The following is a 25,659-nucleotide window of genomic DNA, read 5'->3' on the forward strand; positions in this document are numbered from 1 at the left end:
AACTCCAGGTCATAAACAACAGAACCCAATGCAAAATCTGCTGCTCACTCAGAAGACCTATAGTGTGCTTAACCATCATACGTAACAGGGTATCTAGTGTCCTCCGCTGGCCATGGACCGAACTGCATGCAGAGGGACAACAGACAAAAGTCAGCCAAAGAACAATTCATCAAAATAAATAAAAATGAATACATTTTTCTTTCAAAAAGGCATACAAATGTATGGTCAAGGCAAACAACACCCAAGAAAACTCAATAATGTAATATTTCATAACAACCCCAGAGTGCAAAAAACAGCATAAAAACAATCTCTTAAACCTATAATAATTCTATACGTATTTCTTGAAATAGCAGTTGGATTAAGCAACCAGGCTGTAATGCTTTTATAAGTTCCATAGCCTCATCAACCCTTCGTAACTATCTCCACCTGTTTGATTTTTCCTTACTTGCAAATGTGTGTGAGTTAGAATCCCGCGTCTCTTTGTGACCGAACTGTAAACTGTAGTCAGTGTAACACTGGCAATCATTAACCACAATCTTTAAGTTTCCCTTGTAACACAAGAGCACAGCCATAACTTTGGAAAGCAAAACTCTCCCTCCAACAAACAATCTATTCTCTAAAATTCAGTCTCTCTAAAACTCCAAATCCATTCCTCGTGCTATAAAGTATGACTGCCAAGTCTTGCATATGAACGAACAATGGTGCAGGCTCTAATACCTCACCAAAGAGACATTGCCTAAATTCTTTAATAAGTCTGGTTTCTGTGATAAGAGTTTTATTAAAATATTATCCCAATCTAGACCTGTTTCCCTGGGTTGGCTCATGCCACGTGTTGTCTAGAATGACTCCACTTTTAAGCCAACTTTCTGTTATCAATGTTACAAACTTTTAACCATACCCAGTAACTTAAAAACCAATCACCTATAGCCAAGACATGTAGAGCACATTATACATTGAAAACCAAACGGAAAAAAAATGAAGTGACAACGCATATCTTTAGTATTTAGATCTAACACCATTTTTACTTTTTCTAGCTGTCATTTTAAAAGAAGCACCTTGTTACATGTTGAATCCAATAATCACAGTCAAAGATTTCTCTAAGAGAAACAGCTAACAGCTCCATTACCACAGAAGCTTTGAAGCTGCTGGCACCTTTAAGATAAGCTAGTGTAAACATTTAGCCAGCCCCCTGGGAAGCTTCCCCAGTGGACAGACCTAGGCTCCTAGCTACATTCCTCCATTGATGCCAGATCCAGTCAGAGACATGTATGGCTGTTGACACCAGAGATAACCAGTTATCTATGATGCAGGTCTTCAAAGGTTAATTTAAAATGCTTTTTATTTATTTGTTCCTTTCTTGAAAGGTCTTAAAACTAAATCAAGAGAGGAATCAACCAGCATTTAAAGTTTTAACCATTTTTTTTTCTTTTAAACATGAAACACAAAACATTCAAGCAACTAGAAGCAATACCCAGCCATAAACTGACATACATGGACAGCTTGGAACACCAAGGAGAGACAATAGACATAGAGGGAAGGAGCTAGATGGTGTCCCACCAAAAGGTCCCAGATATCGTACTTAAAGGACCCATAGCCAGACATAAGCACATCTCCAAAAGGAGAAAGCAAGGAGGCAAGAGGTTTCCCACCTCATTCTGTCTCCAGGAGAGCTCCACAAAAGCATAAGCTCATTTTCCTTCTTTCACCAAAGCATCTGTGGAGAGTCCAGAAGGACTGTTGTTCTAAAACTCCTTTTCACTCTTGTCTAGGGTGTAAACTGTCTCTAATCAGGGTCCAAAGACTAAAAGAATCTATGAGCACAAGGGTGGGAGCCAGGGTTCTCATCTGAGAGATGAGCAAAAGTTGGTTCAAGGTCACTGCAAATCTTCTCCACATCTATCCCAATCACGACCTGGAGCACAGACAAACGCAAACATATGAGACTACATCTGACATTTTCACACTTAACAAGTTCTTAAATGTCAGAGAGACGCAAAACCGGGGAATGTGGACAGAGGATGTCAGACCCTTTTATAAGGGTCACAGTACAGAAGTTATTGTGATAGAACGTTTCGTCTGATTATGGTGATACACTATCACCACATGGCAAAAGTGTAGGACTAACACACACAGACACACACATACCCACACACATGCACACACATGCACAGACACACACATGCACAGACAACACATGCACACATATGTACACACACATGCACACACAGACACACAGACACATATGCACACACAGACACACACAGATGCAAACACACATGCACACACATGCATACACAGTCACACACACATGCACACACAGACACACTCATGCAAAGACACATAGACACACAGACACACACACATGCACACACACATATATACACAGATGTGCACACACAAGCACGCACACATAAACATAAACAAACACACACACAAACACACACACACACACACACACACACACACACACACACACACGAGTGGTACTCAGCTTTAATTCTCTTACCCATCTGTACTGCATGACAAATCGGAACCTGAATTAAACCGAGCAATGTGGCTCTAGCATCACAATGGCTCAGATGTCGCAACCTTCATCCCCCTTTGGCTTCTGAGCTCCACTCATTTTCTCTCCTTATTGCTGAACCTAGCCACTTTAATGGTTTTTTTGTGCTCATCCCATGGAGTGGCACCATTAGAAGGTGTGGGCCTGCTGGAGTGGGTGTGGCCCTGATAGAGTGGTGTGGCACTGCTGGAGTGGGTGTGGTTGTGGCCTTGCTGGTGTAGGTGTGACTCTGGCTGGAGTGGGTGTGACCCTGGCTGGAGTGGGTTTGGCCCTGCTGGAGAGGGTGTGGCCCTGCTGGAGTGGGCATGACCCTGGTGGAGTGGGCGTGGCCCTGTGGGTGTGGGTTGTAAGTCTCTCAGTGCTCTGCTAGCAGCCTTCAGATGAGGATGGAGAACTCTCACCTCCGCCAGCACCATCCTGCCTGGACACTGCCCTGCTCCTGCCATGATGATGACAGACTGAACCTCTGACCCTGTAAGCCAGCCCCAGTCACAGGTTGTCCCTGTGAGAGCTGCCTCGGTCACGCTGACTGTCGCAGCAGTAAAACCCTAAGTAAGTCAGAAGTTGATACCAAGGCCTGGGTATTACTGATAAACCTGACCATACTTTTGTTTGGAAGAACGTGAATTTGGGGACTTTGGATTTGGAAAGCCATGAAATGGTTTGAGTGGGGCCCAATGAGCTATCCTGGCAGGAAGACTTTGTGGCTGTGAGTGAATTTAACTGCATAGACCTGGCCCAGGAGGCTTCAGGGGAGAATAGTTTCAGTGTGTAGCCTGGAGATTGTTTTTGTGGTGTTTTGGTGAAGAATGTGGCTGCTTTTTGCCCCTGTCTGAAGAGTCTGTCTGAGGCTAAGGTGAAGACTCAGATTCATTGCAGCGACAAAGGAAGTCTCAGAAAAGCCCAGCAGAGACTGTGTTCTCTGGTTAAGTCTCTGGAGGAGAAATTTGGGCAAGTGCAGTGAGATTAGTAAAGAGACAATATATAATATATTGTTCGGGTATTAAAGGGCAACCCACAAGTGAAACGGAGCCATGTCTGGACCCAGCACAGAGACCCTAGCAGATGCTGAGTGGATGCCAATGCCCACATGTACTCAAGACAGTTAAAAACTATGCCTGTGTGAAATCTTCTATACGCCCATATACAGATGTTCACAGCAGCACAGTTCTTTCATGACGGCCTTCGGTCTGGCAGTCCATCCACTGACAAATAGCAAAGTAAAATGTTTGGTGATATATGGAAAAGGGCTCGGTGATATAAATTATTATAAAACAATGAGGAGAAACTGGGACAAGGGCATGAACATGAGATCACGATGTATACCGACTTTCTAAAAACACATGTACTCAAAGACATGAAACTGTGACCAGGATAAATGCCCTGTTCTGATTGTATTTGCAACGATTACAAAACTGTGATGCTTCCCGATTGAGGTTACAGGGACCTTGTCGCTATAGCAACCACCATTAACTGGATGGACCCTATAGAATAAGAGGAATTACTTCAGTGAGGAAGTTGTGCTCAGTGGTTTGAATAAATCTTGTCCCCACAGAAACTTGTGGTAAAAAGTGTGATGCTTCCGTTCGGTGCCACAAGAGCAGGTTGTGTTGCCTTATGGGTCTGTGCCCATTTGCCGTTTTGTTTTTCTGCCATGTTAGGGTGCAACGTGAGTCCTCCACCAGATATAGCCACCCCTCTTAGTCACCTGGCTCCCAGAACTTGGAGTTAAATAAACCTCTTTCCTTTATTAATATTACTATTAATTATTATTTATTATTTACTATTCTTATAGACAATGGGTTAAGAAATTATGAATAAGCTCTGCTGTTAACAGAAGTGTTAGACTTTCAGCAGCTCAGAAACAAAGACGAAAATGCTCACACACATACACACACACACACACACACACACACACACACACACACACACGTCAGCCTCTAGTCCTGTGGAGTCACTTCCTGGGAGAGGCAGGGACATGAGGCAGGAGTCTGCCCCTCTCTGATGGCCACCTAGTTTGAGGCTCCCATCGAGTGCCTGACACATCTGGTTGTCAAGGACACAGAGAATCATGGGATGGTGGAGTGATTATGTCAACAACTGCTGGGGACCTTGTGAGTGTCCCAGGCTTCCAGCAAGAAACAGCAAGGGCTTTTAAATATTTTTAAAATGTGCTTTTATTGTCTCAAAAAAAGTAAGAGAGGTACGGTGTTTCTAAAGACAATAAATAAAGCTATGCCAGGTGACACCACCCTTGAACCTAGAGAGCTAAGTCAGAAAGCTCGTGACATCCAGGCAAGCTGGGGCTGTAAAACAAAACCCTGCTGAGAAAAAAGTAATAAGAACAGAAAAAAGTAATAAAAAGGGGGAAAATATTGGTGTAAAAAACTTATAATTACTAAAAAAAAGTAATAAAAAGAGGAAAATGTTGCTGCAAAAAACCTTATAATTGCTAAATGAGAGCAAACAGAAAAATTACTCCAAAATGTACTATCTGGGCTAACGACCAGGGAATATCGTATTCCTACAGTTGCAAAATCTCTCACAGGCATGTTCATCCATTTCCTACCACAAAACTGAGACTACTCTTTAGGTAATATGCTATTATCTACATCACAACACCCAATGTTATACATGAAGAGAAGCTAAACAACTCCCCTATGTTCATGCTGCACTCCCTGATCTGTTGGAGCAACTGTGGGTGTCCGATGTGTCTCCTCACCATAGAACAGTATTTCCCCATGTTAAAGCCAGAAGTATTGTGGAAACGACTCCAAAAACACCTCTTTGGACCTTCTCTCATCCTCACTATGAAAAGAACAAGGCCATTTGCAAAAAAAATGGCAACAGTGTGAGTCCTGAAAGGTCAAAGGAGGAGGAAGAATGGAGGGTTTGCAAGCCACTCACTTCAAGAAATGCTAGAGGACTCAGGTACACACTCGCAGTGTGTCAACAATGTTGTCTTGAGGAAAAAATACATAACGGATAACATATTACTTGACAAATCCATGCCAGAACGACTGAAGCTACATCATAAAGACTCGAGTCGAGGAAGTTTGCTAATTGAGTTTGTAATGTATGGAAATTATGTGATGCTTCCCCTTCGCTCCTCATCATGAACTTGGTTTTCGGTGGAAGGGACGGTGTCTGTGAATGTCACCCGTGTTCCCCTTGTCGCCCTTTGATCGTCTTTTCTGACACCTACAGTGATGCGTGGCGGATGGAGTAACCGTAGCCAACAAGTAATTATTCTTTACAAGATGACCTCCAACGTGAGCCCAATTAAAGAATTTCCAGACATCTCTTCCTTGCTAAAACAAGTACATTAAATGAAGAGAAGCCCCTGGCTTGTCACTCAGGCTGTCGTTCCCCTCCACGCTTATAGAGGCAACTACTGCCCTTCTCTCCCCATCTGGAAATACCAGTTATCACTCTTTAAATGCTCTGTGTCCTCCTGACCCCTGGGCTTTTTCCTCGAGATGATACCATCTGGAAAGGTGTTTCTGGGGACAAACATGACTGCGGGGCATTTTAAGCAACAGAACACTGTTCCCATATGCAAGGCGCAGTGCTTGCAAGAACAAAGCAAATGCTCAACTTCAGCCTGGATTCAGAAAGAGGGGTCTTGATGGACTCAAACCTTGAATTCTTCGGACCCTGCTACAATTTCTTCATCATAACATGGAATAATAAACTAAGGGTTTCAAACACCACAACATTCCAACATCTTGTCAAAAGTGGTTATTTGAAAGGTCTGAACTGTGACATGTGACACCTATGGGTTCCAACAGGAACGTACTTCACCACACAAGACTCAGACATCTCACCCCATCCAAGCTTAAGATCGCATCTGACAGATGTGTGAAGAAAGGTTTCAGTCATGAACAGCTGTGGAAACTGCAAACATGAGGCTTGGGAAGGACATGACTGTTCAAGGGGCAGCATGCAGAAGAGATTTTATGATAATCTCTCCCTGGTTGTGTTAAGGGCTATTGAAATCTACACATGTGGTAAAATTTCACACACACACACATAAACACAGACCCAAAGATACACATACACAAACAGGCACGCATACATATAGATACACACACAGACACACAGACATACACACACGCACATAAGCACACACACACAGACATAGACACACACAGACACACACACACACACATATATACACACACACACACACACACACACACACACACACACACACACAAAATGAGATCTAACATACTTTCCAAAATGTCAATAGGTGACTTTATTTCACAGATAACAACTTCCGATTTAGAACAACCAGCTCTATGGTTCTACAATGGAGGCTCCTTGGTGAGGCTGGATGAAGATTCTGTAGTTTTCCTGAACTGGTGCTACATTATTTTTATAGCATTAAGGGGTTTTTTTTTTTTCAGTTGGTTGTTTTTGTTTTGTGTGTCAGACTGGATTGAAACCTCTAGACAGTCTGATCCTGTGGTTTAATTTTCCTATACATTTAAACGCAGTTAAACCTCAGGGATGGCTACCTTGAAATTCTGTTGCAAAGTAGCTAAAGCTCCCATGATCTTTAAGGTAAGAATGGATTCTATGAGCTGATTAACAGGACCTGGGGCTCAGACCCAGCAAGGAACGATGTGGGACTTTTTGCCTTTCTTTTTTTTTTTAATTTTTCATTAGATAATTTTTTATAAATTGTTTTTTGTATTAATTTTTATTTTTTTAATTTTTATTAGATATATTTCTTTACTTACATTTCAGATGTTATTCCCCTTCCCGCCTTCCTGTCCATCAGCCCCCATTCCCTCCCCTTCTCCTCCCCCAACTTTTTGTCTTTTTAATTGAAAATAGTTTCTTCGCTCACACGATACACCCCAAGGAAAGTTTCCACTTCCTGGGGTCCAATAGGAGGGAAGTGTGAATCTTCATGGAGGGGAAATGGAATCCAAAGGAATTTTGTAAACATCTGATTTGCTAAGGGCTTATTTAAAATGTGTGCCATGTTAAGTTTGAACCCTCGCACTGCATGGAGAACTGGCTTACGAGGTGAACCTAGGTAGTGGGGACACCAGCTCAGGCTTAAAGAGCAACAGAGCAAATGGGTAGCATCCCAGGATGGATCACAAATGAGCCCCCACCCACAAGAATGAAAGCCCACTGCACACGACAAGTGCACATGTTGAAGCCTGATTTGCCAGAGGCTGAGAGTGACATGTTTACCTGGCGGCCGGATGGTTAGCATTTTAAGGAGAATCCATGTGTTGCCAGACAAAGCAACATTCCTACCTTTATTCTTGTCAGTTTTGTATCCCCCGCCTCCCAAGATATCTTCGAGAACCTTGTCTGAAAAACCTATAGAAAAACCACACATTTCAGTGGCCAAAAGAAAAAATCTCAGCAGCAAACATTTGGATTAATCAAAGTTGTCCATGACATGTGAGTGTTTTCATGGAACTGAGAGTGTGGTTCAGTGACACAGCAGATGTAAGGTCTCAGAACCACACCTTGTGCTCATAATAAGCATCGATGGGGAGGGGCAGAAGGAGGGGGAAGGGAAGGATGTTGAGGGAAATGAACAAGGAAGAAAGGGGGTAGGCAAAATTTCAACCGGCCCCTCAGACAGCTCACTGCCGATGTATATGTTCTGTAGAACAGCCAATCATCTTGAGTGTTTGTGTGACCACAGAGAGAAGAAATGCAATCCTATAATTAAGTTCAGATGAGACGCCATCCCCCTGCCTCGATGGCAGCTCTCTGAGGCTCTGACTCTATAGAAGACTCTGCTTCTTAACTGAACCAAGGAGATTAATGCCTTTCTGCAAAAATAAGTCTCAACTTTCTCACGATCTGCGACACAATCACAGATGACTAATACAAGAAGCAGAATCATTATTAACCATAGTTCAGTGATTAAGTACACATCTTCCTGAATGTCCTATGCTCTGTGTGCAAAGTGTACTTGAAGTCATCCCGCTGTATTCCAGAGGACAGGGGGATGGTTTGCTAATCTCCTGGTGTCACTGTTCCTTCTCTTACTTGGCTTGGTCTGCTTTGTGTCATGAAACCACTTTTGCCAGGCAGAATGAACGTCATACCAACTGGATGACTTGGGAAGCATTTCTTAAAACTGAATGAAATGAATCCGTCAGGCCAAGACAGCCACTGATGGTGCTTGTCGACAAGATTTCGGGCGAAGCTTTTGTAAGCTACCGTGAGGCTTTTCCAGTGGTATGGGTGGTGTTAGCAGCAAGTTAGATTTTATTATTATAGCACGCAGCATTACACTGAACTTTTATAAACCATAAGAGAACAAGGTTTTCCAAAAGACTAACCTGCAATGCTAGAAAACTACAAATGGCCACCAGTCCATTGAATCGGTGTTGTAGTTCAAACGTGAAATTTCCCTATATGCTCATGTGCTGGGACTCTTGAGGCCTGCTTTTGGAAATACATCACTGAAAGGTGACATCTGGGTTTTACTAGCCCACTTCCTGTCTCCGTCTCTCTGCTTCCTGTGTGTGGATACAACGCGAGCAGCAGAGTCATATTGGGGCCCCATTGCTTCTAAAATGATAAGCTGAACGAGTCCTTCCTCTTCTCTTTGCTTGCTAGGTACTTGGTCAGGGCAACCAGAAAAGTAATGAAAGGAGAACTAATTGAGGAACGGTTACAAAACACTTTCTAATATGTATTATTGATTTATATGTCTGTTTTAAATCCTTTTGAATTTAATGGTATTTAAGTGTGTGTGTGTGTGTGTGTGTGTGTGTGTGTGTGTGTGTGCGTGTGTGTGTGTGTACAGGTCAGAGGACAGCTTTCAAGCTGCATATCTCAATATGAGAATGCAGGTATCTCCTAGCAAGATTGACATTCTAGAAATTTCTAAGAAGTATAAAATAATGCCACTCTCTGACAAATTGTTTTTCTCTCGACACACAGACTCATACAATGTGCTATTTATGTTAATATGTATTGGTTTAGTATTATCATTTTATACGAACAATACTGACTTTTTTAAATTAAATATATAGATGATAAACAGAGATAGATATGACACACACAGACAATAGTTATTGAGATTCCCAATAATTCGGAGAATCCTAAGACCAAAATATATCAGTACTACTGTTGTGGGGTTCTCCTACAGCTCGACGTGGCCCAGATCTGGCCCAGATCTACAGTACTCTGGACGTCTCAGAACGCCATTGCAGGTATAAGACAAACCATACCAGGAACTATAGCACTGGCCTGTGATGTTGAGCATCTAAAACTTACCTCTTCCCTCTCCTGTACTTGGCTTTTTGGGGCCATCTAGATCGTTCCGGTCATCCAAGGCATCTTCCAAGTCAAACCCATCAAGTTCTGGGGACCACAGAACAAAAGAGATAATCACTGCTGTACCGGGTAGTTTTTATGTCGGCATGAGCTAGGGCCATCTACAAGGAGGGAACCGTGTTTAGGAAAAGGCCTCCATAAGCTCAGGCTGTTAGGCATTTTCTCAGTGATCGATCAGTGGGGAAGGACACTGTACACCGTGGAAGGTACCATCCCTACGCTGGTGGTCATAAGCCAAATAAAATAAACCCTTTCTTTTCTATGTTGGTTTTGATCATGGTGTTTAATTATCACCGTAGAAACACAAACTAGGATACCCACTGAAACAGGTAGCTGATGTGGAAAGTCCTTCCTTCCTTTTTAACTCAGAGATCTTGTCTTACCCATAGGATTTGATGGTGCTCTAGTTGTTCCTGGCCTTCTCATTGTAGCAGTGGTGATGTAGAAGGGAAAACAGCAATAAAAAATAAATAATAATAAAATGTATACCTACATCCTAGTTTAATGAAATCACACTGTGAAATAGGCCATCATTAGTACTTATTAAAGCTCCTATACAACCTCATGACTACCCGGAAAAAGATGGCAAAGAGATGGAACAGGTTTAAGTGAGGGAGATTCTAACCATTCTTCATAGGTTGGGGACTGAGAGACTCACATCTCACCACTTGACCAGAGCTAGAACATGAGCCCAGATCTGCTGCACACATGAAGTAGGGAATTCTGGACGATCCCTGAGACCTTTGAGCTATGGTTTCCTCCTCTGTTAGTGCAAGAACTGAACAGCAGATTACAATGCCCAGAGACGAATGAGCTGGTGTTGTCTGTAATGTGCAGAGAACTGTTTTATAAGCTAGCAATTATGTGATGTACAGAGAACTGCTTTACAAACTGAAAGTGGTTAAAGAAGCAAATTTGACCATCATGCTATACCGTACATTAAAATCAATTAAATGGATCAAAGATCTAAAAAGCTGGTTTCTAAACACTCAGCAGAAAACATTTTGGAAAAAAAATATATATCTAGTTCCTGTCAGCCTGCACTTCTTTGCTTCATCCATCTTATCTAGTTTGGTGGCTGTATATGTATGGGACACATGTGGGGTAAGCTCTGAATGGCCGTTCCTTCAGACTCTGCTCTAAACTTTGCCTCCCTATCCCCTTCTAAGGGTACTTTTGTTCCCCTTTTAAAGAAGGAGTGGAGCATCCGCATTTTGGTCATCCTTTTGAGTTTCATGTGAACTATGGCGATGCACTCTTTTAATCACAGCACTCTGAGGAACAGAGGCAAGAGGATCTCTGAACTTGAAAACAGCCTGTTCCTCTGAGTGAGTTCCAGGACAGCCAAGAGAAAACCTACATTAAAGAAACAACAACAAAAACAAAAAGAGAAAGAAATGAAAAGAAAAAACAACTAGGATTTCCAAACAACTCACTTGCACCGTCACAGAACAACAAACAAATGGGTGTTGTAGTCAAACGTGAAATGACCCTAAAGGCCAATTGTTGGGAATACATCACTGGAAGGTGACATGTAAGGTTTACTAGTCCACTTCCTGTCTCTATCTCTGTGCTTCCTGCGTGTCACTCCAACGTGAGCGGTGGGATCATATGGGCCCAGCATAAAAGTAAAGGAGAACTACTGTGGCATTTTGTAAGTCATGGATAGGACGCTGCCTTGTCATCACTATTACATGTCGATGCTACTGAACTCATTTCAGCAGTGTCTCAGAAAGCAAAGTATTTAAAGCAGAGGTGAGGGAAATTACTATAAATGTAAAGTAAACCTAAAGATATAAAACCAAGAAGATCCAAATAAAGACACACACTAGAAAACAAACCAGATTGGCAACATCAGCTCCCACACTCTCAATGTTCAATGAAAGCCTATAGAAGTCCCACTGATTGTTTCTTTCCAGAAATGGACAAATTTGGGGAAGGCAAAACCTGAGATTGTCTTTTTTAAAACTTAAAAAGAATAAAGTGAGATTAATCACTCTACCTAATATTTTGTAGTTAACATTTATCAAAGATGTGGCAGATAGATAGATACAGGCAACAGAACAGAATGAAGAGCTCAAAAGACCTCAGATCTGTTCAAGTGATTTTTGTTATACATATGCAAAGCAACTCAACGCAGGAAGAAATCTTTTCAGCAAAGGTTCTGGAATCCCACATGTGGCCCATACATATACAGACACCCTATGAGACAAGATGGATGAAGCAAAAAGTGCAGGCTGACAGGAACCGGATGTAGATCTCTCCTGAGAGACACAGCCAGAATACAGCAAATACATAGGCGAATGCCAGCAGCAAACCACTGAACTGAGAACAGGACCCACATTGAAGGAATCAAATAAAGGACTGGAAGAGCTTGAAGGGGCTGGAGACCCCATATGAACAACAATGCCAACTTCCAGGGACTAAGCCACTACCCAAAGACTATACATGGCCTGACCCTGGACTCTGACCTCATAGGTAGCAATGAATATCCTAGTAAGAGCACCAGTGGAAGGGGAAGCCCTTGGTCCTGCTAAGACTGAACTGCCAGTGAACTAGATTGTTGGGATAAGGGTGGCAATGGAATGAGGATGGGGAGGGGAACACCCATAAAGAAGGGCAGAGGGAGGGATTACGGGGATGTTTGCCTGGAAACTGGGAAAGGGAATAACACTCGAAATGTAAATAAGAAATACTCAAGTTAATTTAAAAAAAAGGGTGCTGGGATAATTAACCTTCCAAAACAAAAAGCAATGGGTTTCATTTTATATAAAACTAACTGCAAATGGATAGGTTCTATTTGCTTAAATATTAAACCATTAAATTTTCAGAAGGAAGTGTTTCAGAACTGAATGCCTAGTAAAGAGTTCAGATATTCGTCAACAGAAACAAGGCCCATAAGAGAAAAAGTTGTTGTATAAGCAATGAGGACCCTGCATTCTGCTGCCTACAGGAAACACACTTCAGAGAAAACGACAGACACTACCTCAGAGTGAAATGCTGGAAAACAACTTTCCTAAGCAAATGATCGGAAGAAGAAAGCTGGAGAAGCCATTTTAATATCAAATAATATCAATTTTCAACTAAAAGTCATCAAAAAAATTAGGAAGGACACTTCATATTCATTAAAGGAAAAAACCACCAAGATTAACTCTCAATCCTAAATATCTATGCCCCAAATACAAGGGCATCTACATACGTAAAAGAAACCTTACTAAAGCTCAAAACACACATTTCACCTCTCACAATAATAGTAGGAGATTTCAACACCCCACTCTCATCAATGGACAGATCATGGAAACAGAACTTAAACAGATACATAGACAGACTAAGAGAAGTCATGAACCAAATGGACTTAACAGATATTTAGAGAACATTCTATCCTAAATCAAAAAGATATACATTCTTCTCAGCTCCTCATGGTACTTTTTCCAAAATTGACCATATAATTGGTCAAAAAACGGGCCTCAACAGGTACAGAAAGATAGAAATAATCCCATGCATGCTATCTACCACCACGGAGTAACGCTGGTCTTCAATAACAATAAGGGAAGAATGCCCACATATACGTGGAAGTTGAACAATGCTCTAATCAACAATAACCTGGTCAAGGATGAAATAAAGAAAGAAATTAAAGACTTCTTAGAATTTAATGAAAATAAAGGTACAACATACCGAAACTTATGGGACACAATGAAAGCTGTGCTAAGACAAAAGCTCATAACTCTGAGTGCCTGTAGAAAGGAACAGGAGAGAGCATATGTCACCAGCTTGACAGCACACCTAAAAGCTCTAAAACAAAAACAAGCAAATACACCCAGGACGAGCAGAAGGCAGGAAATAATCAAACTCAGAGCTGAAATCAACCAAGTAGAAACAAAAAGTACCATAGAAAGAATCAACAGAACCAAAAGTTGGTTCTTTGAGAAAATCAACAAGATAAACCCTTAGCCAGACTAATAGAGGACACAAGAGAGTGTGTCCAAATTAACAAAATCAGAAATGAAAAGGGAGACATAACTACAGAATCAGAGGAAATTCAAAAAATCATCAGATCTTAGTATAAAAGCCTATATTCAACAAAACTTGAAAATCTGCAGGAAATGGACAATTTCCTAGACAGATACCAGGTACCGAAGTTAAATCAGAAACAGATAAACCAGTTAAAGAACCGCATAACTCCTTAGGAAATAGAAGCAGTCATTAAAGGTCTCTCAACCAAAAAGAGCCCAGGTCCAGACGGGTTTAGTGCAGAATTCTATCAGACCTTCATAGAAGACCTCATACCAATACTATCCAAACTATTCCATAAAATTGAAACAGATGGAGCACTACTGAATTCCTTCTATGAAGCCACAATTACTCTTATACCTAAACCACACAAAGACTCAACAAAGAAAGAGAACTTCAGACCAATTTCCCTTATGAATATCGATGCAAAAATACTCAATAAAATTCTGGAAAACCGAATCCAAGAGCACATCAAAACAATCATCCACCATGATCAAGTAGGCTTCATTCCAGGCATGCAGGGATGGTGTAATATACGGAAAACCATCAACGTCATCAATTATATAAACAAACTGAAAGTACAAAACATTAGATGCTGAGAAAGCATTTGACAAAATTCAACACCCCTTCATGATTAAAGTCCTGGAAAGAATAGGAACTCAAGACCCATATTTAAATATAGTAAAATCCATATAGAGCAAATCAGTTGCTAATATTAAAGTAAGTGGAGAGAAACTTGAAGCAATCCCACTAAAATTAGGGACTAGACAAGGCTGTGTGCTCTCTCCCTACTTATTCAGTATAATTCTTAAAGTTCTAGCCAGAGCACTCAGACAACAAAAGGAGATCAAGGGGATACAGATTGGAAAAGATTTTTTTCACTATTTACAGATGATATGATAGTATATTTAAGTGAAACCAAAAGTTCCCACAGAGAACTACTAAAGCTGATAAACAACTTCAGCAAAGTGGCTGGGTATAAATTTAACTCAAATTAATCAATACCCTTCATCTACACAAAAGAGAAACAAGCCGAGAAAGAAATTAGGGAAACGACACCCTTCATAATAGACCCAAATAATATAAAGAACCTCGGTGTGAATTTAACCAAGCAAGTATCTGTACAATAAGAACTTCAAGACTCTGAAGAAAGAAATTGAAGAAGACCTCAGAAGATGGAAAGATCTGCCATGCTCATGGATTGGCAGGCTTAATATAGTAAAAATTGCCATTTTACCAAAAGCGATCTACAGATTCAGTGCAATCCCCATCAAATTACCAATCCAATTCTTCAAAGAGTTAGACAGAACAATCTGCAAATTCATCTGGAATAACAAAAAACCCAGGATAGTTAAATTATCCTCAACAATACAAGGACTTCACGGGGAATCACTATCCCTGAACTCCAGCAGTATTACAGAGCAATAGTGATAAAAACTGCATGGTATTGGTACAGAGACAGGCACATAGACCAATGGAAAAGAATTGAAAACCCAGAAATGAACCCACACACGTATGGGCACTTGGTTTTTCACAAAGGAGCCAAAACCATCCAATGGAATAAAGATAGCATTTTCAGCAAATGGTGTTGGTTCAACTGGAGGTCAACATGTAGAAGAATGCAGATCGATCCATGCTTATCACCCTGTACAAAGCGTAAGTCCAAGTGGATCAAGGACCTCCACATCAAACCAGATACACTTAAACTAATAGAAGAAAAACTAGGGCAGCATCTCGAACACATGGGCACTGGAAATAATTTCCTGAACAAAACACCAATTGCTTATGCTCTAAGATGAAGAATTGACAAATGGGATCTCTTAAACCTCAAAGCTTCTGTAAGGCAAAGGCCAAAACGGTTAGGACAAAACGGCAATCAACAGATTGGGAAAAGATCTTTACCAATCCTACAACAGATAGAGGGGCTTATAGCCAAAATATACAAAGAATTCAAGAAGTTAGACCACAGGGAGACAAATAAATGGGGTCAGTGCTAAACAAAGAATTCACAGCTGAGGAATGCCTAATGGCTGAGAAACACCTAAAGAAATGTTCAACATCTTTAGTCATAAGGGAAATGCAAATCAAAACAACCCTGAGATTTCACCTCACACCAGTGAGAATGGCTAAGATCAAAAACCCAATTAACAGCAAATGTTGACGAGGATGCGGAGAAAGAGGAACACTCCTCCATTGTTGGTGGGATTGCAGACTGGTACAACCATTCTGGAATCAGTCTGGAGGTTCCTCAGAAAATTGGACATTGAACTGCCTGAGGATCCAGCTATACCTCTCTTGGGCATATACCCATAAGATGCCCCAACATATAAAAAAGACATGTGCTCGACTATGTTCATAGCAGCTTTATTTATAATAGCCAGAAGCTGGAAAGAACCCAGATGCCCTTCAACAGATGAATGGATACAGAAAATGTGGTACATCTACACAATGGAATATTACTCAGCTATCAAAAACAATGACTTTATGAAATTCGTAGGCAAATGGTTGGAACTGGAAAATATTTTCTTGAGTGAGGTAACACAATCACAGAAAAACACACATGGTATGCACTCATTGATAAGTGCCTATTAGCCCAAATGCTTGAATTACCCTAGATGCATAGAACACATGAAACTCAAGACGGATGTTCAAAATGCAAATGCTTCACTCCTTCTTTAAAAGGGGAACAAGAATACCCTTGGAACGGAATAGAGAAGCAAAGATTAAAACAGAGGCAGAAGGAACACCCATTCACAGCCTGCCCCACATGTGGCCCATACATATACAGCCACCCAATTAGACAAGATAGATGAAGGAAAAAAGTGCAGGCTAACAGGAGTCAGATGTAGATCTCTCCTGAGAGACACAGCCAGAGTACAGCAAATACAGAGGCGAATGCCAGCAGCAAACCACTGAACTGAGAACAGGACCCCCTTGAATGAATCAGAGAAAGAACTGGAAGAGCTTGAAGCGGCTCGAGACCCCTTGTAAACAACAATGCCAAGCAACCAGTGTTTCCAGGGACTAAGCCACTACCTAAAGACTAAACATGGACTGACCCTGGACTCTGACCTCATAGGTAGCAATGAATATCCTAGTAAGATCACCAGTGGAAGGGGAAGCCCTTGGTCCTGCTAACACTGAACCCCCAGTGAACGTGACTGTTGGGGGGAGGATGGCAATTGGTGGAGGACGGAGAGGGGAACACCCAGAAAAAATGGGAGGGGGAGGGGCTAGGGGGCTGATGGCCCGGATACTGGGAAAGGGAATAAAACTCGAAATGTAAATAAGAAATACTCAAGTTAATAAAAAAATAAAAATTAAAAAAAAAGGGGAATAGTAACAACGTAGCTAGAAAGGGCAGGCCACCTGGTGCACGGCCATGATCTAGGAAACAGAGGTGGGAGGACCTGGCATTAGAGATCCAGCTAGGACTGCTTGTCAAGATAGTAAGATACAGTCTCAAAAGAGGGAGGAAGAGGAAGAAGTGTCACAGGAATAGGATGTGTAGAAAGGAGGGAGGACAAAGAATTCTAAACAAGAAAACCATCAGGAAGCTTTAATGGAGTTAAGGTTCTTGTGGGCTGGTAGGGTAGCTCAGAAGCAAGCATGCATTTATGTAGAGGTCCTAGGTTTTTCCTCAGAACAAACGGGGAAAAACAAGGGGGAGGAGAGGAAAAAAAGGAAATCTGGAGTTGGCTTTTTGAGAAAAGAAAACAAGATTCAAAACTTGTTCTAATGACTCAAAATTATAAATGGGAGAGGAGGCATTGCAACTAATACTAAATAGGTACAAAGGAAACTACAATGGACAATGTATTCCAACAAATCAGACACGCTAGAGGAAATGGATAGAGTTCTAGAAGCACACAAACTATTAAGGTGATTATGAAAAATCAAAATATAAATGGATGAATGATAATTAGAATAATTAACAACCTCCCAACCAAGAAATATCCAGGTAAGAGAATGTTATAAAAATGAAATCAAAGAAAAGTTAAAGCTAATCCTTCTCAAATCCTTGCAGATCTGAAGAGGGGGAAATAATTCCCAATTCACTTCATGAGAACAGCATGGCCGCACGCAAAGCCAGAGGACAATGCCAAAAACAAGCAAAACTACATGAATAGAGGCAAAAATCAAGGAAACATTACATTAGCAAAAAAGAATGAACAGCACATTTAAAAGATTGCACCCTATAATCAAAACTGGATTCATGCCTGGGACACAGGATTGCTCAACATAACTTAAATCATTAAACATTAAAAGTATGAAGCATAAAAACCATGTGATCATGTCAGTAGGTATTGAAAGAGAAATTGACAAAATTTAACATCTTTTTGATGACAATTCTCCACTTATCAGCCATAGAAGCTAGAGTGGTTAGCGGGAGTTGTCAACTCAATGAGTTCTAGAACCTCCTGAGAGAGAGGCCTCCAGCAATGTGGTAGGAGATCATCTTGACTCTGTAAACTGTGTTGAAAAGAAGCACCTACGGCATATGACATGGTTCTTCAGTCTGAGATTCTAGCCTGTACACAGGTGATGGAGTGAGCTGAGTGTATGCCACCATCGCTCAAACTGGGCAAAAATAACTCTCCCTTAAGTGGCTTCCACCCTGGTGTTTTCTTACAGCAACTAGAAAAGTAACTAAGATGAAAGCGATGTCACCCAACGGAATGAAGACCACACAGGATGAGGGACCAGGGTACATAGTCAAGGGGGAAACACTGAAAGATTTCCTTCTATCCCAAGGAACAAGACAACTGTGTCCAATCTACCAATTCTATTCAATGCAGTACCAGCAGTCGTAGCAAGAATGAGGAAAGGATATTGAAAACGGTCTGTAGGTGACAGGACTGTATGCACAGAAGATCCACGAGAACCAAGTGTGGTTGTGCCCACTTGTGATCCCAGAATCTGACAGGCAGACTCAGGAAGAGGAGGACTTGGAGGGCCGCCTGAATTATATAACAAGTTTCAAATCAGCCTGGGCTACAGATATGGAGAAATAGACAAACTGAAAAAGGAAACACTGGCATATCCATGGTTTTGAAGATGATCGAAGTAGTCATTAGCCAAAGAATGTAGATGGCAAAAGCAGAGAAATCACTCCCCCGCAGAGCCTCAAAGAGGAATGCTGCCACACAGGCACTAGTGCTTTGTGCCACTGAGCTATCCCTGCAGCCTCCCTGATCATATCTGCTGCCAGTAAGGAAACTTGGAATTTAAGACAGAGTTTTCCAAAAACTTGCTGGTTGCTGTGATATGAGCAGCTTTTCAATATCTTGACGGTTTTTTAAATCATTGTTTTACTCATCATTTATTTGATTATTTGTTTTTGGACAAGAGATCTTGCTGTTGTAACCCTGAGTACCCTGGAACTTGCAATACGGAACAGGATTATCGTCAAACTTTTGGTATTCTTCCCACCTCTGCCTCCACAGTGCTGTGATTACAGGTGATGCCACCCCATATGACTTATTGAACGCTTTGTTCAATGAGATAGGTGGCAACAGGAATCGGTGTGATTCTGTAACATATTACATTGTGCATTGGTTGGGGTATCAGTGTTTCCAAGTGTGCATCCAGTGCACAGCGCTAGCAAACTGTGAATGATCCATTCAAAGAATAGAAGAGTCCAATGGAAGAGCCGGAGGAAGGACTGAAGGACCAGAAGAGGACATGGACTCCAAAGGACCATGAACAGATTCAACTAACCTGGACCCTTGGAGCTCTCAGGATCTGAACCTCCAACCAGGGAGCATGCACATCTGGCCCTAGGGACCCACACATATGTAGCTGATATGCAGCTTGGGCATGTGGGTCCCCAAACAACTGGAGCAGTGCTGTCCCTAAAGCTGTTGCCTGTCTGTGAATCCTGTTTCCCTGGCTGGGTTACCTTACTAGCCTCAGTGGAAGAGGATGAATTCAGCCCCAAAGAGGCTAGATGTGCCAGCTATGTGTGGGGGTTGGGGAGTGGGGGAGGATACCCTGGGGGCTCCACCGTCTCTGAAGAGAAGGGGAGAGATAGAGGGAGAGACTGTGTAAGGGAGCAGGGAAACTGGCAGCAATTTGGACAAAAAGGGAGTAAATAAATAAATAAGAATATACTAAAGAAAAAAAGCACATTGAGTTCTTTCCCCTTTTCTCCTACACATCTGCATGAGTCTGGATTTTCTCCACATGTTGTACTGAACCTCAGGAACTTATAACTGCTCAGTCCAGATGCAGATATTAAAAATCCAGGTGGAGTGGTAACACACATCTGTAGTCCCAGCACAGGTGTTGGGGGGGGGGGCGGGGAGAGAAGGTAGAGGCAAATAGATAGATCTCTGTGAATTTGAGGCGAGTCTGGTCTGTCTAGTAAAGTGTGGTCTACATAGTGATTCCTAGGTCTGTCTCCCAGTAACACACACACACACAGACACACACACACACAGACTCATACATACACACAGAGTCACACACATACACACATATACACACACAGACATGCACACACACACACACATACACACACACACACACAAACATACACACACACACACACACACACACACACACACACAAAGAATCCAGATCCATTCCATTGAAGCCAGACATTACAGAAAACTATAAAATAATGTCATTCATTACTCTAAATTATGTTTTCACCTTATAAGCACAGTTATTTCTCATAAAAACCCACCACATAAAAACTCAATGCATATGGCTTTTTATTTTCCTCGGATTAATATCAGTTTTTAGTTCTAAGTTCTCAGATGAGAAGTATTTATAGATGTGACCCACATACACAAACTCTCCCAAGATCTTCAAAAACTTAGAGGATTTCATGAAAACGTCTGAATATCTTCGTTGAAGACTTCTCCTTAGGCCTCAGGATGCCCAACTCTGCTCGACTATGAATGGCTCATGTTTAACCTGGGAGCTATGGGCATAGTCTGGGGCTTCAGTCAAGTCCAGCTCACCCCTTCTGCCTCCTGTACCTGGATTCTGGCAGCCATCATCACCCAAAGCAATAGGGAAGTGGAAATGCATGGCTTTCACTTAAGACACAGTGACCAAACAGATGGGATTCTGTTGAATTAAATCTAACATTCACATGGGTGCCTTTGCTAACTTTTCATATGTGCAGCTAAAAATTCTACACAGCTCCTTTTTACCCTGTCCCAGATGGAGTCCTAACAAGTCCTCCTTGTGTCCCTTCTCAGGTGAGTTGGGCCTTCCTCACTTTCCACACCTCATTACCTGCTGGATTTGATGGGGCTCTGGTTGTTCCTGTCCTTCTAGTCGTGGTGCTAAAGTGGCTCTCTTAAGGGAGAAGGGAGGATGAAAGGAAGCAGATTGTAAAACACAGTGGCTTCTTTATGGTTTACGGAAGTCACATCGTGAGAATGATCTTGTATAGGTCCCTGAGACCACTGTGGGGATCACACTGAAGAATCATAAAAAGTCATGGGTTCTGAAGCTAGAAATGCACATCAGTGGCCAAGAGTCACTGGTGCTCTAGCACTGGACCCAAGTCAAAGGCGGCCTTGTCGGCACAGAGAATTTCAGGACAACTCGAGCTAAATCAAGAGACCCTGTCATAACAAAACAGTGAGAGGAATGAAACGGGTCGGAGTTCTCTTTTTGTACAGCAGAAAAAAGGCGAAGGCAGATGCACATTCTCTTGTTGTTTCGACATAAACTAAATGAAAAACGAAGATGACACACGTATGACAAGACGACATAAGCCTTGCACAACAGAACAAACAGGTAGATGGAGGAACAGCTAGTCTCATATGCGTGTACTTCTCTGAAGGCAAGATTGTCAGTGTGGTGCACGGCTGACCGCTTGTGCTTGCTTGGTGGACTTGTTTGTTTGAGTCACGCTTTACTGAGGAAGTTTCTTTCAGCGCATCCTCCAGATTAAAATCATCAAAGTCTCCATATCCTGCAAAGAAGAAGACAATTTTAAGTTTAGGTAGTTTTTAAACTGAAGGAAAGATTGTAATATTTTCTTTGTCCTTACCATTATAATTTGTGGTTCTCAGAACTGAACCTAGGACCTAGAACATACTAGGCAAGTGTTCACCACTGAGGCTGATGCTAAAATATACTCTTGACATGGTGTTTGTCATTTAAAAAAATAAGGGGATGTGAATGCAAATGGAAAACGAAAATCCGAAGTAGCTATACTTACGCCAAGAAAAAAATAGAGCAGAAGTCAAACACTCCATTGTGATAGAAAGAAACAGATCATTACAAAATGCAAAAGGGCTACTTCAGCAACAAGTAAAATGCATTTGAGATACGTGTGTGTGTTTGTGTATGTGTGTGTTTGTGTGTGTGTGTTTGTGTATGTGTCTGTGTGTGTGTGTGTGTGTGTGTGTGTGTGTCAATTGTCAGGCACCCAAACATATATGGGAATCATTAATAGATATGAACATAGAATGTAACACAGTAATAAGAAACTTCCATCACCAAATGGATGACCTAAGCATGGGGAGAAACAGTGGGTTTTACAAGTATTCTTTGCAAATGCACACATAGGGAACATCATAGATCATGTGATAATACACGAAGCACATTCCAGCGGTGATTATGGAAGAGTGGGATCATATCAAGTCTCTTTTCTGACTACAACAGCATGAAACTAAAACTGAATGGTGAGAGAGACAGCTCACAAATACATAGAAATTAAACAACGCTCTTCTCGACAATCCATAAGTCAACGAAAACCTACTAGACGGAAACCAAACAGGATCCAGAGACAAGGGCAAATGGGATCACAATACATTCAATCGGAAAGCAGTCCTGACCAGAAGCCTGCAATACATCAGACCTCATGTTATACCTCAGAAAGCTAGAAAGCAGAACAAAGGGAAAGCCAAGTAGAGCAAAGCATTTTTAAAAAACAACAAAGTGGGGAATCTAAAGGAAACGATCGAAATTACATTATTTGTGTGTGTGTGTGTGTGTGTGTGTGTGTGTGTGTGTGTGTGTGTGTATGTTTTGGGGCGCCATGTATGTTTCTGCATGGCATGCATGCAGTGCCTTTAGAGGCGAGAAGAACCACACGGACAATTTATTAGAGTTCAGAAGAAGATCCCCAGGACTGGCAAGCTGTAAAGCCCTAGCAGCTCCCATAGGATGAGAAAGGAGAAGGGCCAAGTAGTGCTGCTTAAAGCTGCCATGGAGGTTAGGCTCATGGCCAGCAAGCAGGCACATGTGGGGTTACAGGTTTTAAGAAAAGAGTAGGGAGGCCCAAAATGCTGGGGATAAAGACCCCAGTACTAAGGAAAGAACACTTAGAAAAGAGATAGAAAATGTGAAAAATATGTATGCTTTTCTGACTGGGTCATAGGGTAGACTTAGGACCTTTTACATGACTGGTCGGTAAGCTTCTGAACAATGGTGGTGGGGATCATGGAAAAGAAAAATACAGTGTCTTATTTTAAAAACCATTCTATCTTTTCAGTAAGGTTTTAGCTGGTGAGCCAAGCTTTCTATGGTGATCCCTTCCAAAGGGATTGAACCAGTCTCCACTCAGACCGGAGATCTTGTCCTCTTGATCGACACTAACAGTACCATAGACCAGTAGAGATGGACAGTTCTCTCGCTAGCCCTGGCCCCAAAGCACTACCCCAGAAAAACACACTTGAATGCTAACCCAACTTACAGAACAAGCGGCCCATTAAGCAGTTTCCCTGAGATACCAGTCTGGAAAGAATGCGAAATTACTTCGCCTGTTTTATTGCTCCTCTCCCCTTCTCATGTTCTGGTCCATCTAATTACTGCTGCTCATAAGGAGAATCAAGACTTGTGTGTGAGCTGGATGATGGCTTAGGGGCAGCTAATTTGAAAGAGGAAACCTTTCCTCAGCAAAGGCAGTGTGATACTCTGAACCTACATAGGCATTAATATATATAAACATATTTTTGTTTATTTAATATGTTATTAATATGATACACACACACACACACACACACACAAAATCAACGAGTGTGCAAGAATACTTGGAGATAAGAAGAGGGCATTGGATCCCCTAAAACTGGAATTAGAGGCATCTGCGAGTTATCGTGTGGATGCTGAGAACTGAATCCAGGTTCTCTCGAGAGCCTCTCTACTCCCAGGAACTGGGAATCAGCAGAAGTTGTACTACAGGCGCAAGGCGAGCCTGGTATTCACAGCGATTTCAAGTACAGCTTGGTGTACGTGTCAAGTCCTAGGCCAGCCAGGGCTACATGCTGAAACCCTACTTCAAAGAAGAGGAGGAAGGTGTGAGGATCTGTCCGAGGAGCTGTCCTCACAGAGATGTGAGGAGCTGTCCGAGGAGCTGTCCTCACATATGTGAGGAGCTGTCCTCACAAACTCCATTACAAGATGGCACCGGCATCCGGCAGAACGCACCTAGTAAAAAGGGCAATACGCAGGCGCCTGGTAACTTCCCTACTCAAAGGGACACGTACGTTTTGGTACGTCATCTGGCATAATTGGCAGCGACCAGTCAGAGAGTGACACGTCCTAGGCGAGGATAGTTTCCTATATAAGGGACGGTTATTCCTCACTCTCCGTCTCCGCATTGTAAGCTTATGCTCTCCCTCTCAAGACGCATTAAAGCTTTTCTGTAGTAGGATCCTGTGTGTGCCGCGTCGTTCCTGCTGGCGAGACGAAGCGCGGGACAGGAAGGTATATCATGAAGGAGGCCTCTTGAATATAGAAACGGACTGGAGTGAAGCAGCTCTAGCCAAGGCAGGGCAAGGATTTTAGTTTCAGTCCAGCTACAAACTACCCTGTGACTCTTTATTGCACACCGTTTTCTTTAAGGACTTTTGTCCCTTCTAACAGCTCAAAGTATGGTCCTCTATAAAGCCAGTCACTGCTAATCCCTTCCTAGAGTGAGAAGGTAGACTCGTAGGGCATATAAAACTTAACAATTACAGATCTACTTGTAAATTGTTCAGAGCACTCTATGGCTACAGATTGGGTGAGCCATCACCCATGCTGGGGTGGAACTTCAAAACCAAACTTTGTAGATGTATGTGCAGGTGTGTGTGTGTGTGTGTGTATGTTTCTAGGTTTGGGTTCACACAAACCTTTGTGGGTATTTGAAGGCCCTTCTCTTTTTGAGACAAAATCTTTCATACATACACAGAACATAGCAATTAAGTCAAATCAGCTTGCTACTCAGTGCCAAGGATCTGCTCTCCCCCTTTCACCAACAATGAGAGCAAAAGTGTGTGCCACTAGCATTGGCTTATCACGTGGGTGTTCGGTATTGAGCTCAGACTCCTGTGCTTATGCAGCAATCACTTTACGGACTGAACACTCTCCCCATCCTCTGTGGTGAACTTTTGGTGATGCAGCTGCCTTTCAGTCACACAGTTTCTTCTCAAGATCTAAGCCTCAATAAATTAATTGATTTACCAAGCTAACAGACACAACAAAGTGGATGAAAGCCAGTGAAGCCTCAATTCTACACAAAGAACGACATGCAACTAAGAAGTGCTGAGACTTTGATAGTCTTCCCTGGGGAAGAGCAGGTCAATTTTTACCCAATACCAAGTAGTCGGTATTGAAAACATAAACATAAAAGCAACATCAGACAGGTTGAATAGGCTATATTTATGTATATTGGAAAGTCTATACATAGTTGCATGTAACAACAATTAATGAAAAAGGAGGTCATGGACTTAAAAGAGAGCAAGCAAGAGTAGATGGGAGTCATTTTAACATTTTATTTTATTTTATTTTATTTTATTTTATTT

At 41.9% G+C, this 25,659-nt stretch overlaps 1 protein-coding gene and 1 pseudogene across 3 annotated transcripts in view; one reads left to right on the forward strand and one right to left on the reverse strand.

The window, feature by feature from the left end:
* LOC148001994 (uncharacterized) overlaps positions 1–25,659 on the forward strand; it is a 741,081-nt pseudogene that overhangs the window by 79,247 nt on the left and 636,175 nt on the right. The gene's annotated exons all lie outside the window — the stretch shown is intronic.
* The window catches only part of LOC148001996 (uncharacterized), a 101,938-nt gene continuing 96,885 nt past the window's right edge, over positions 20,607–25,659 (reverse strand). For both annotated transcript variants that reach the window (XM_087579624.1, XM_087579623.1), the window contains one exon: positions 20,607–21,842. In XM_087579624.1, the coding sequence (XP_087435750.1) occupies positions 21,801–21,842 (42 nt within the window). In that variant the 3' untranslated portion in view covers positions 20,607–21,800. The remainder of the gene's footprint in view (positions 21,843–25,659) is intronic.

The sequence above is a fragment of the Rattus norvegicus genome, chromosome 12 (genome assembly GCF_021556685.1).
Source record: "Rattus norvegicus strain SHRSP/BbbUtx chromosome 12, alternate assembly SHRSP_T2T, whole genome shotgun sequence".
In the NCBI taxonomy this organism is placed as follows: Eukaryota; Metazoa; Chordata; class Mammalia; order Rodentia; family Muridae; genus Rattus; species Rattus norvegicus.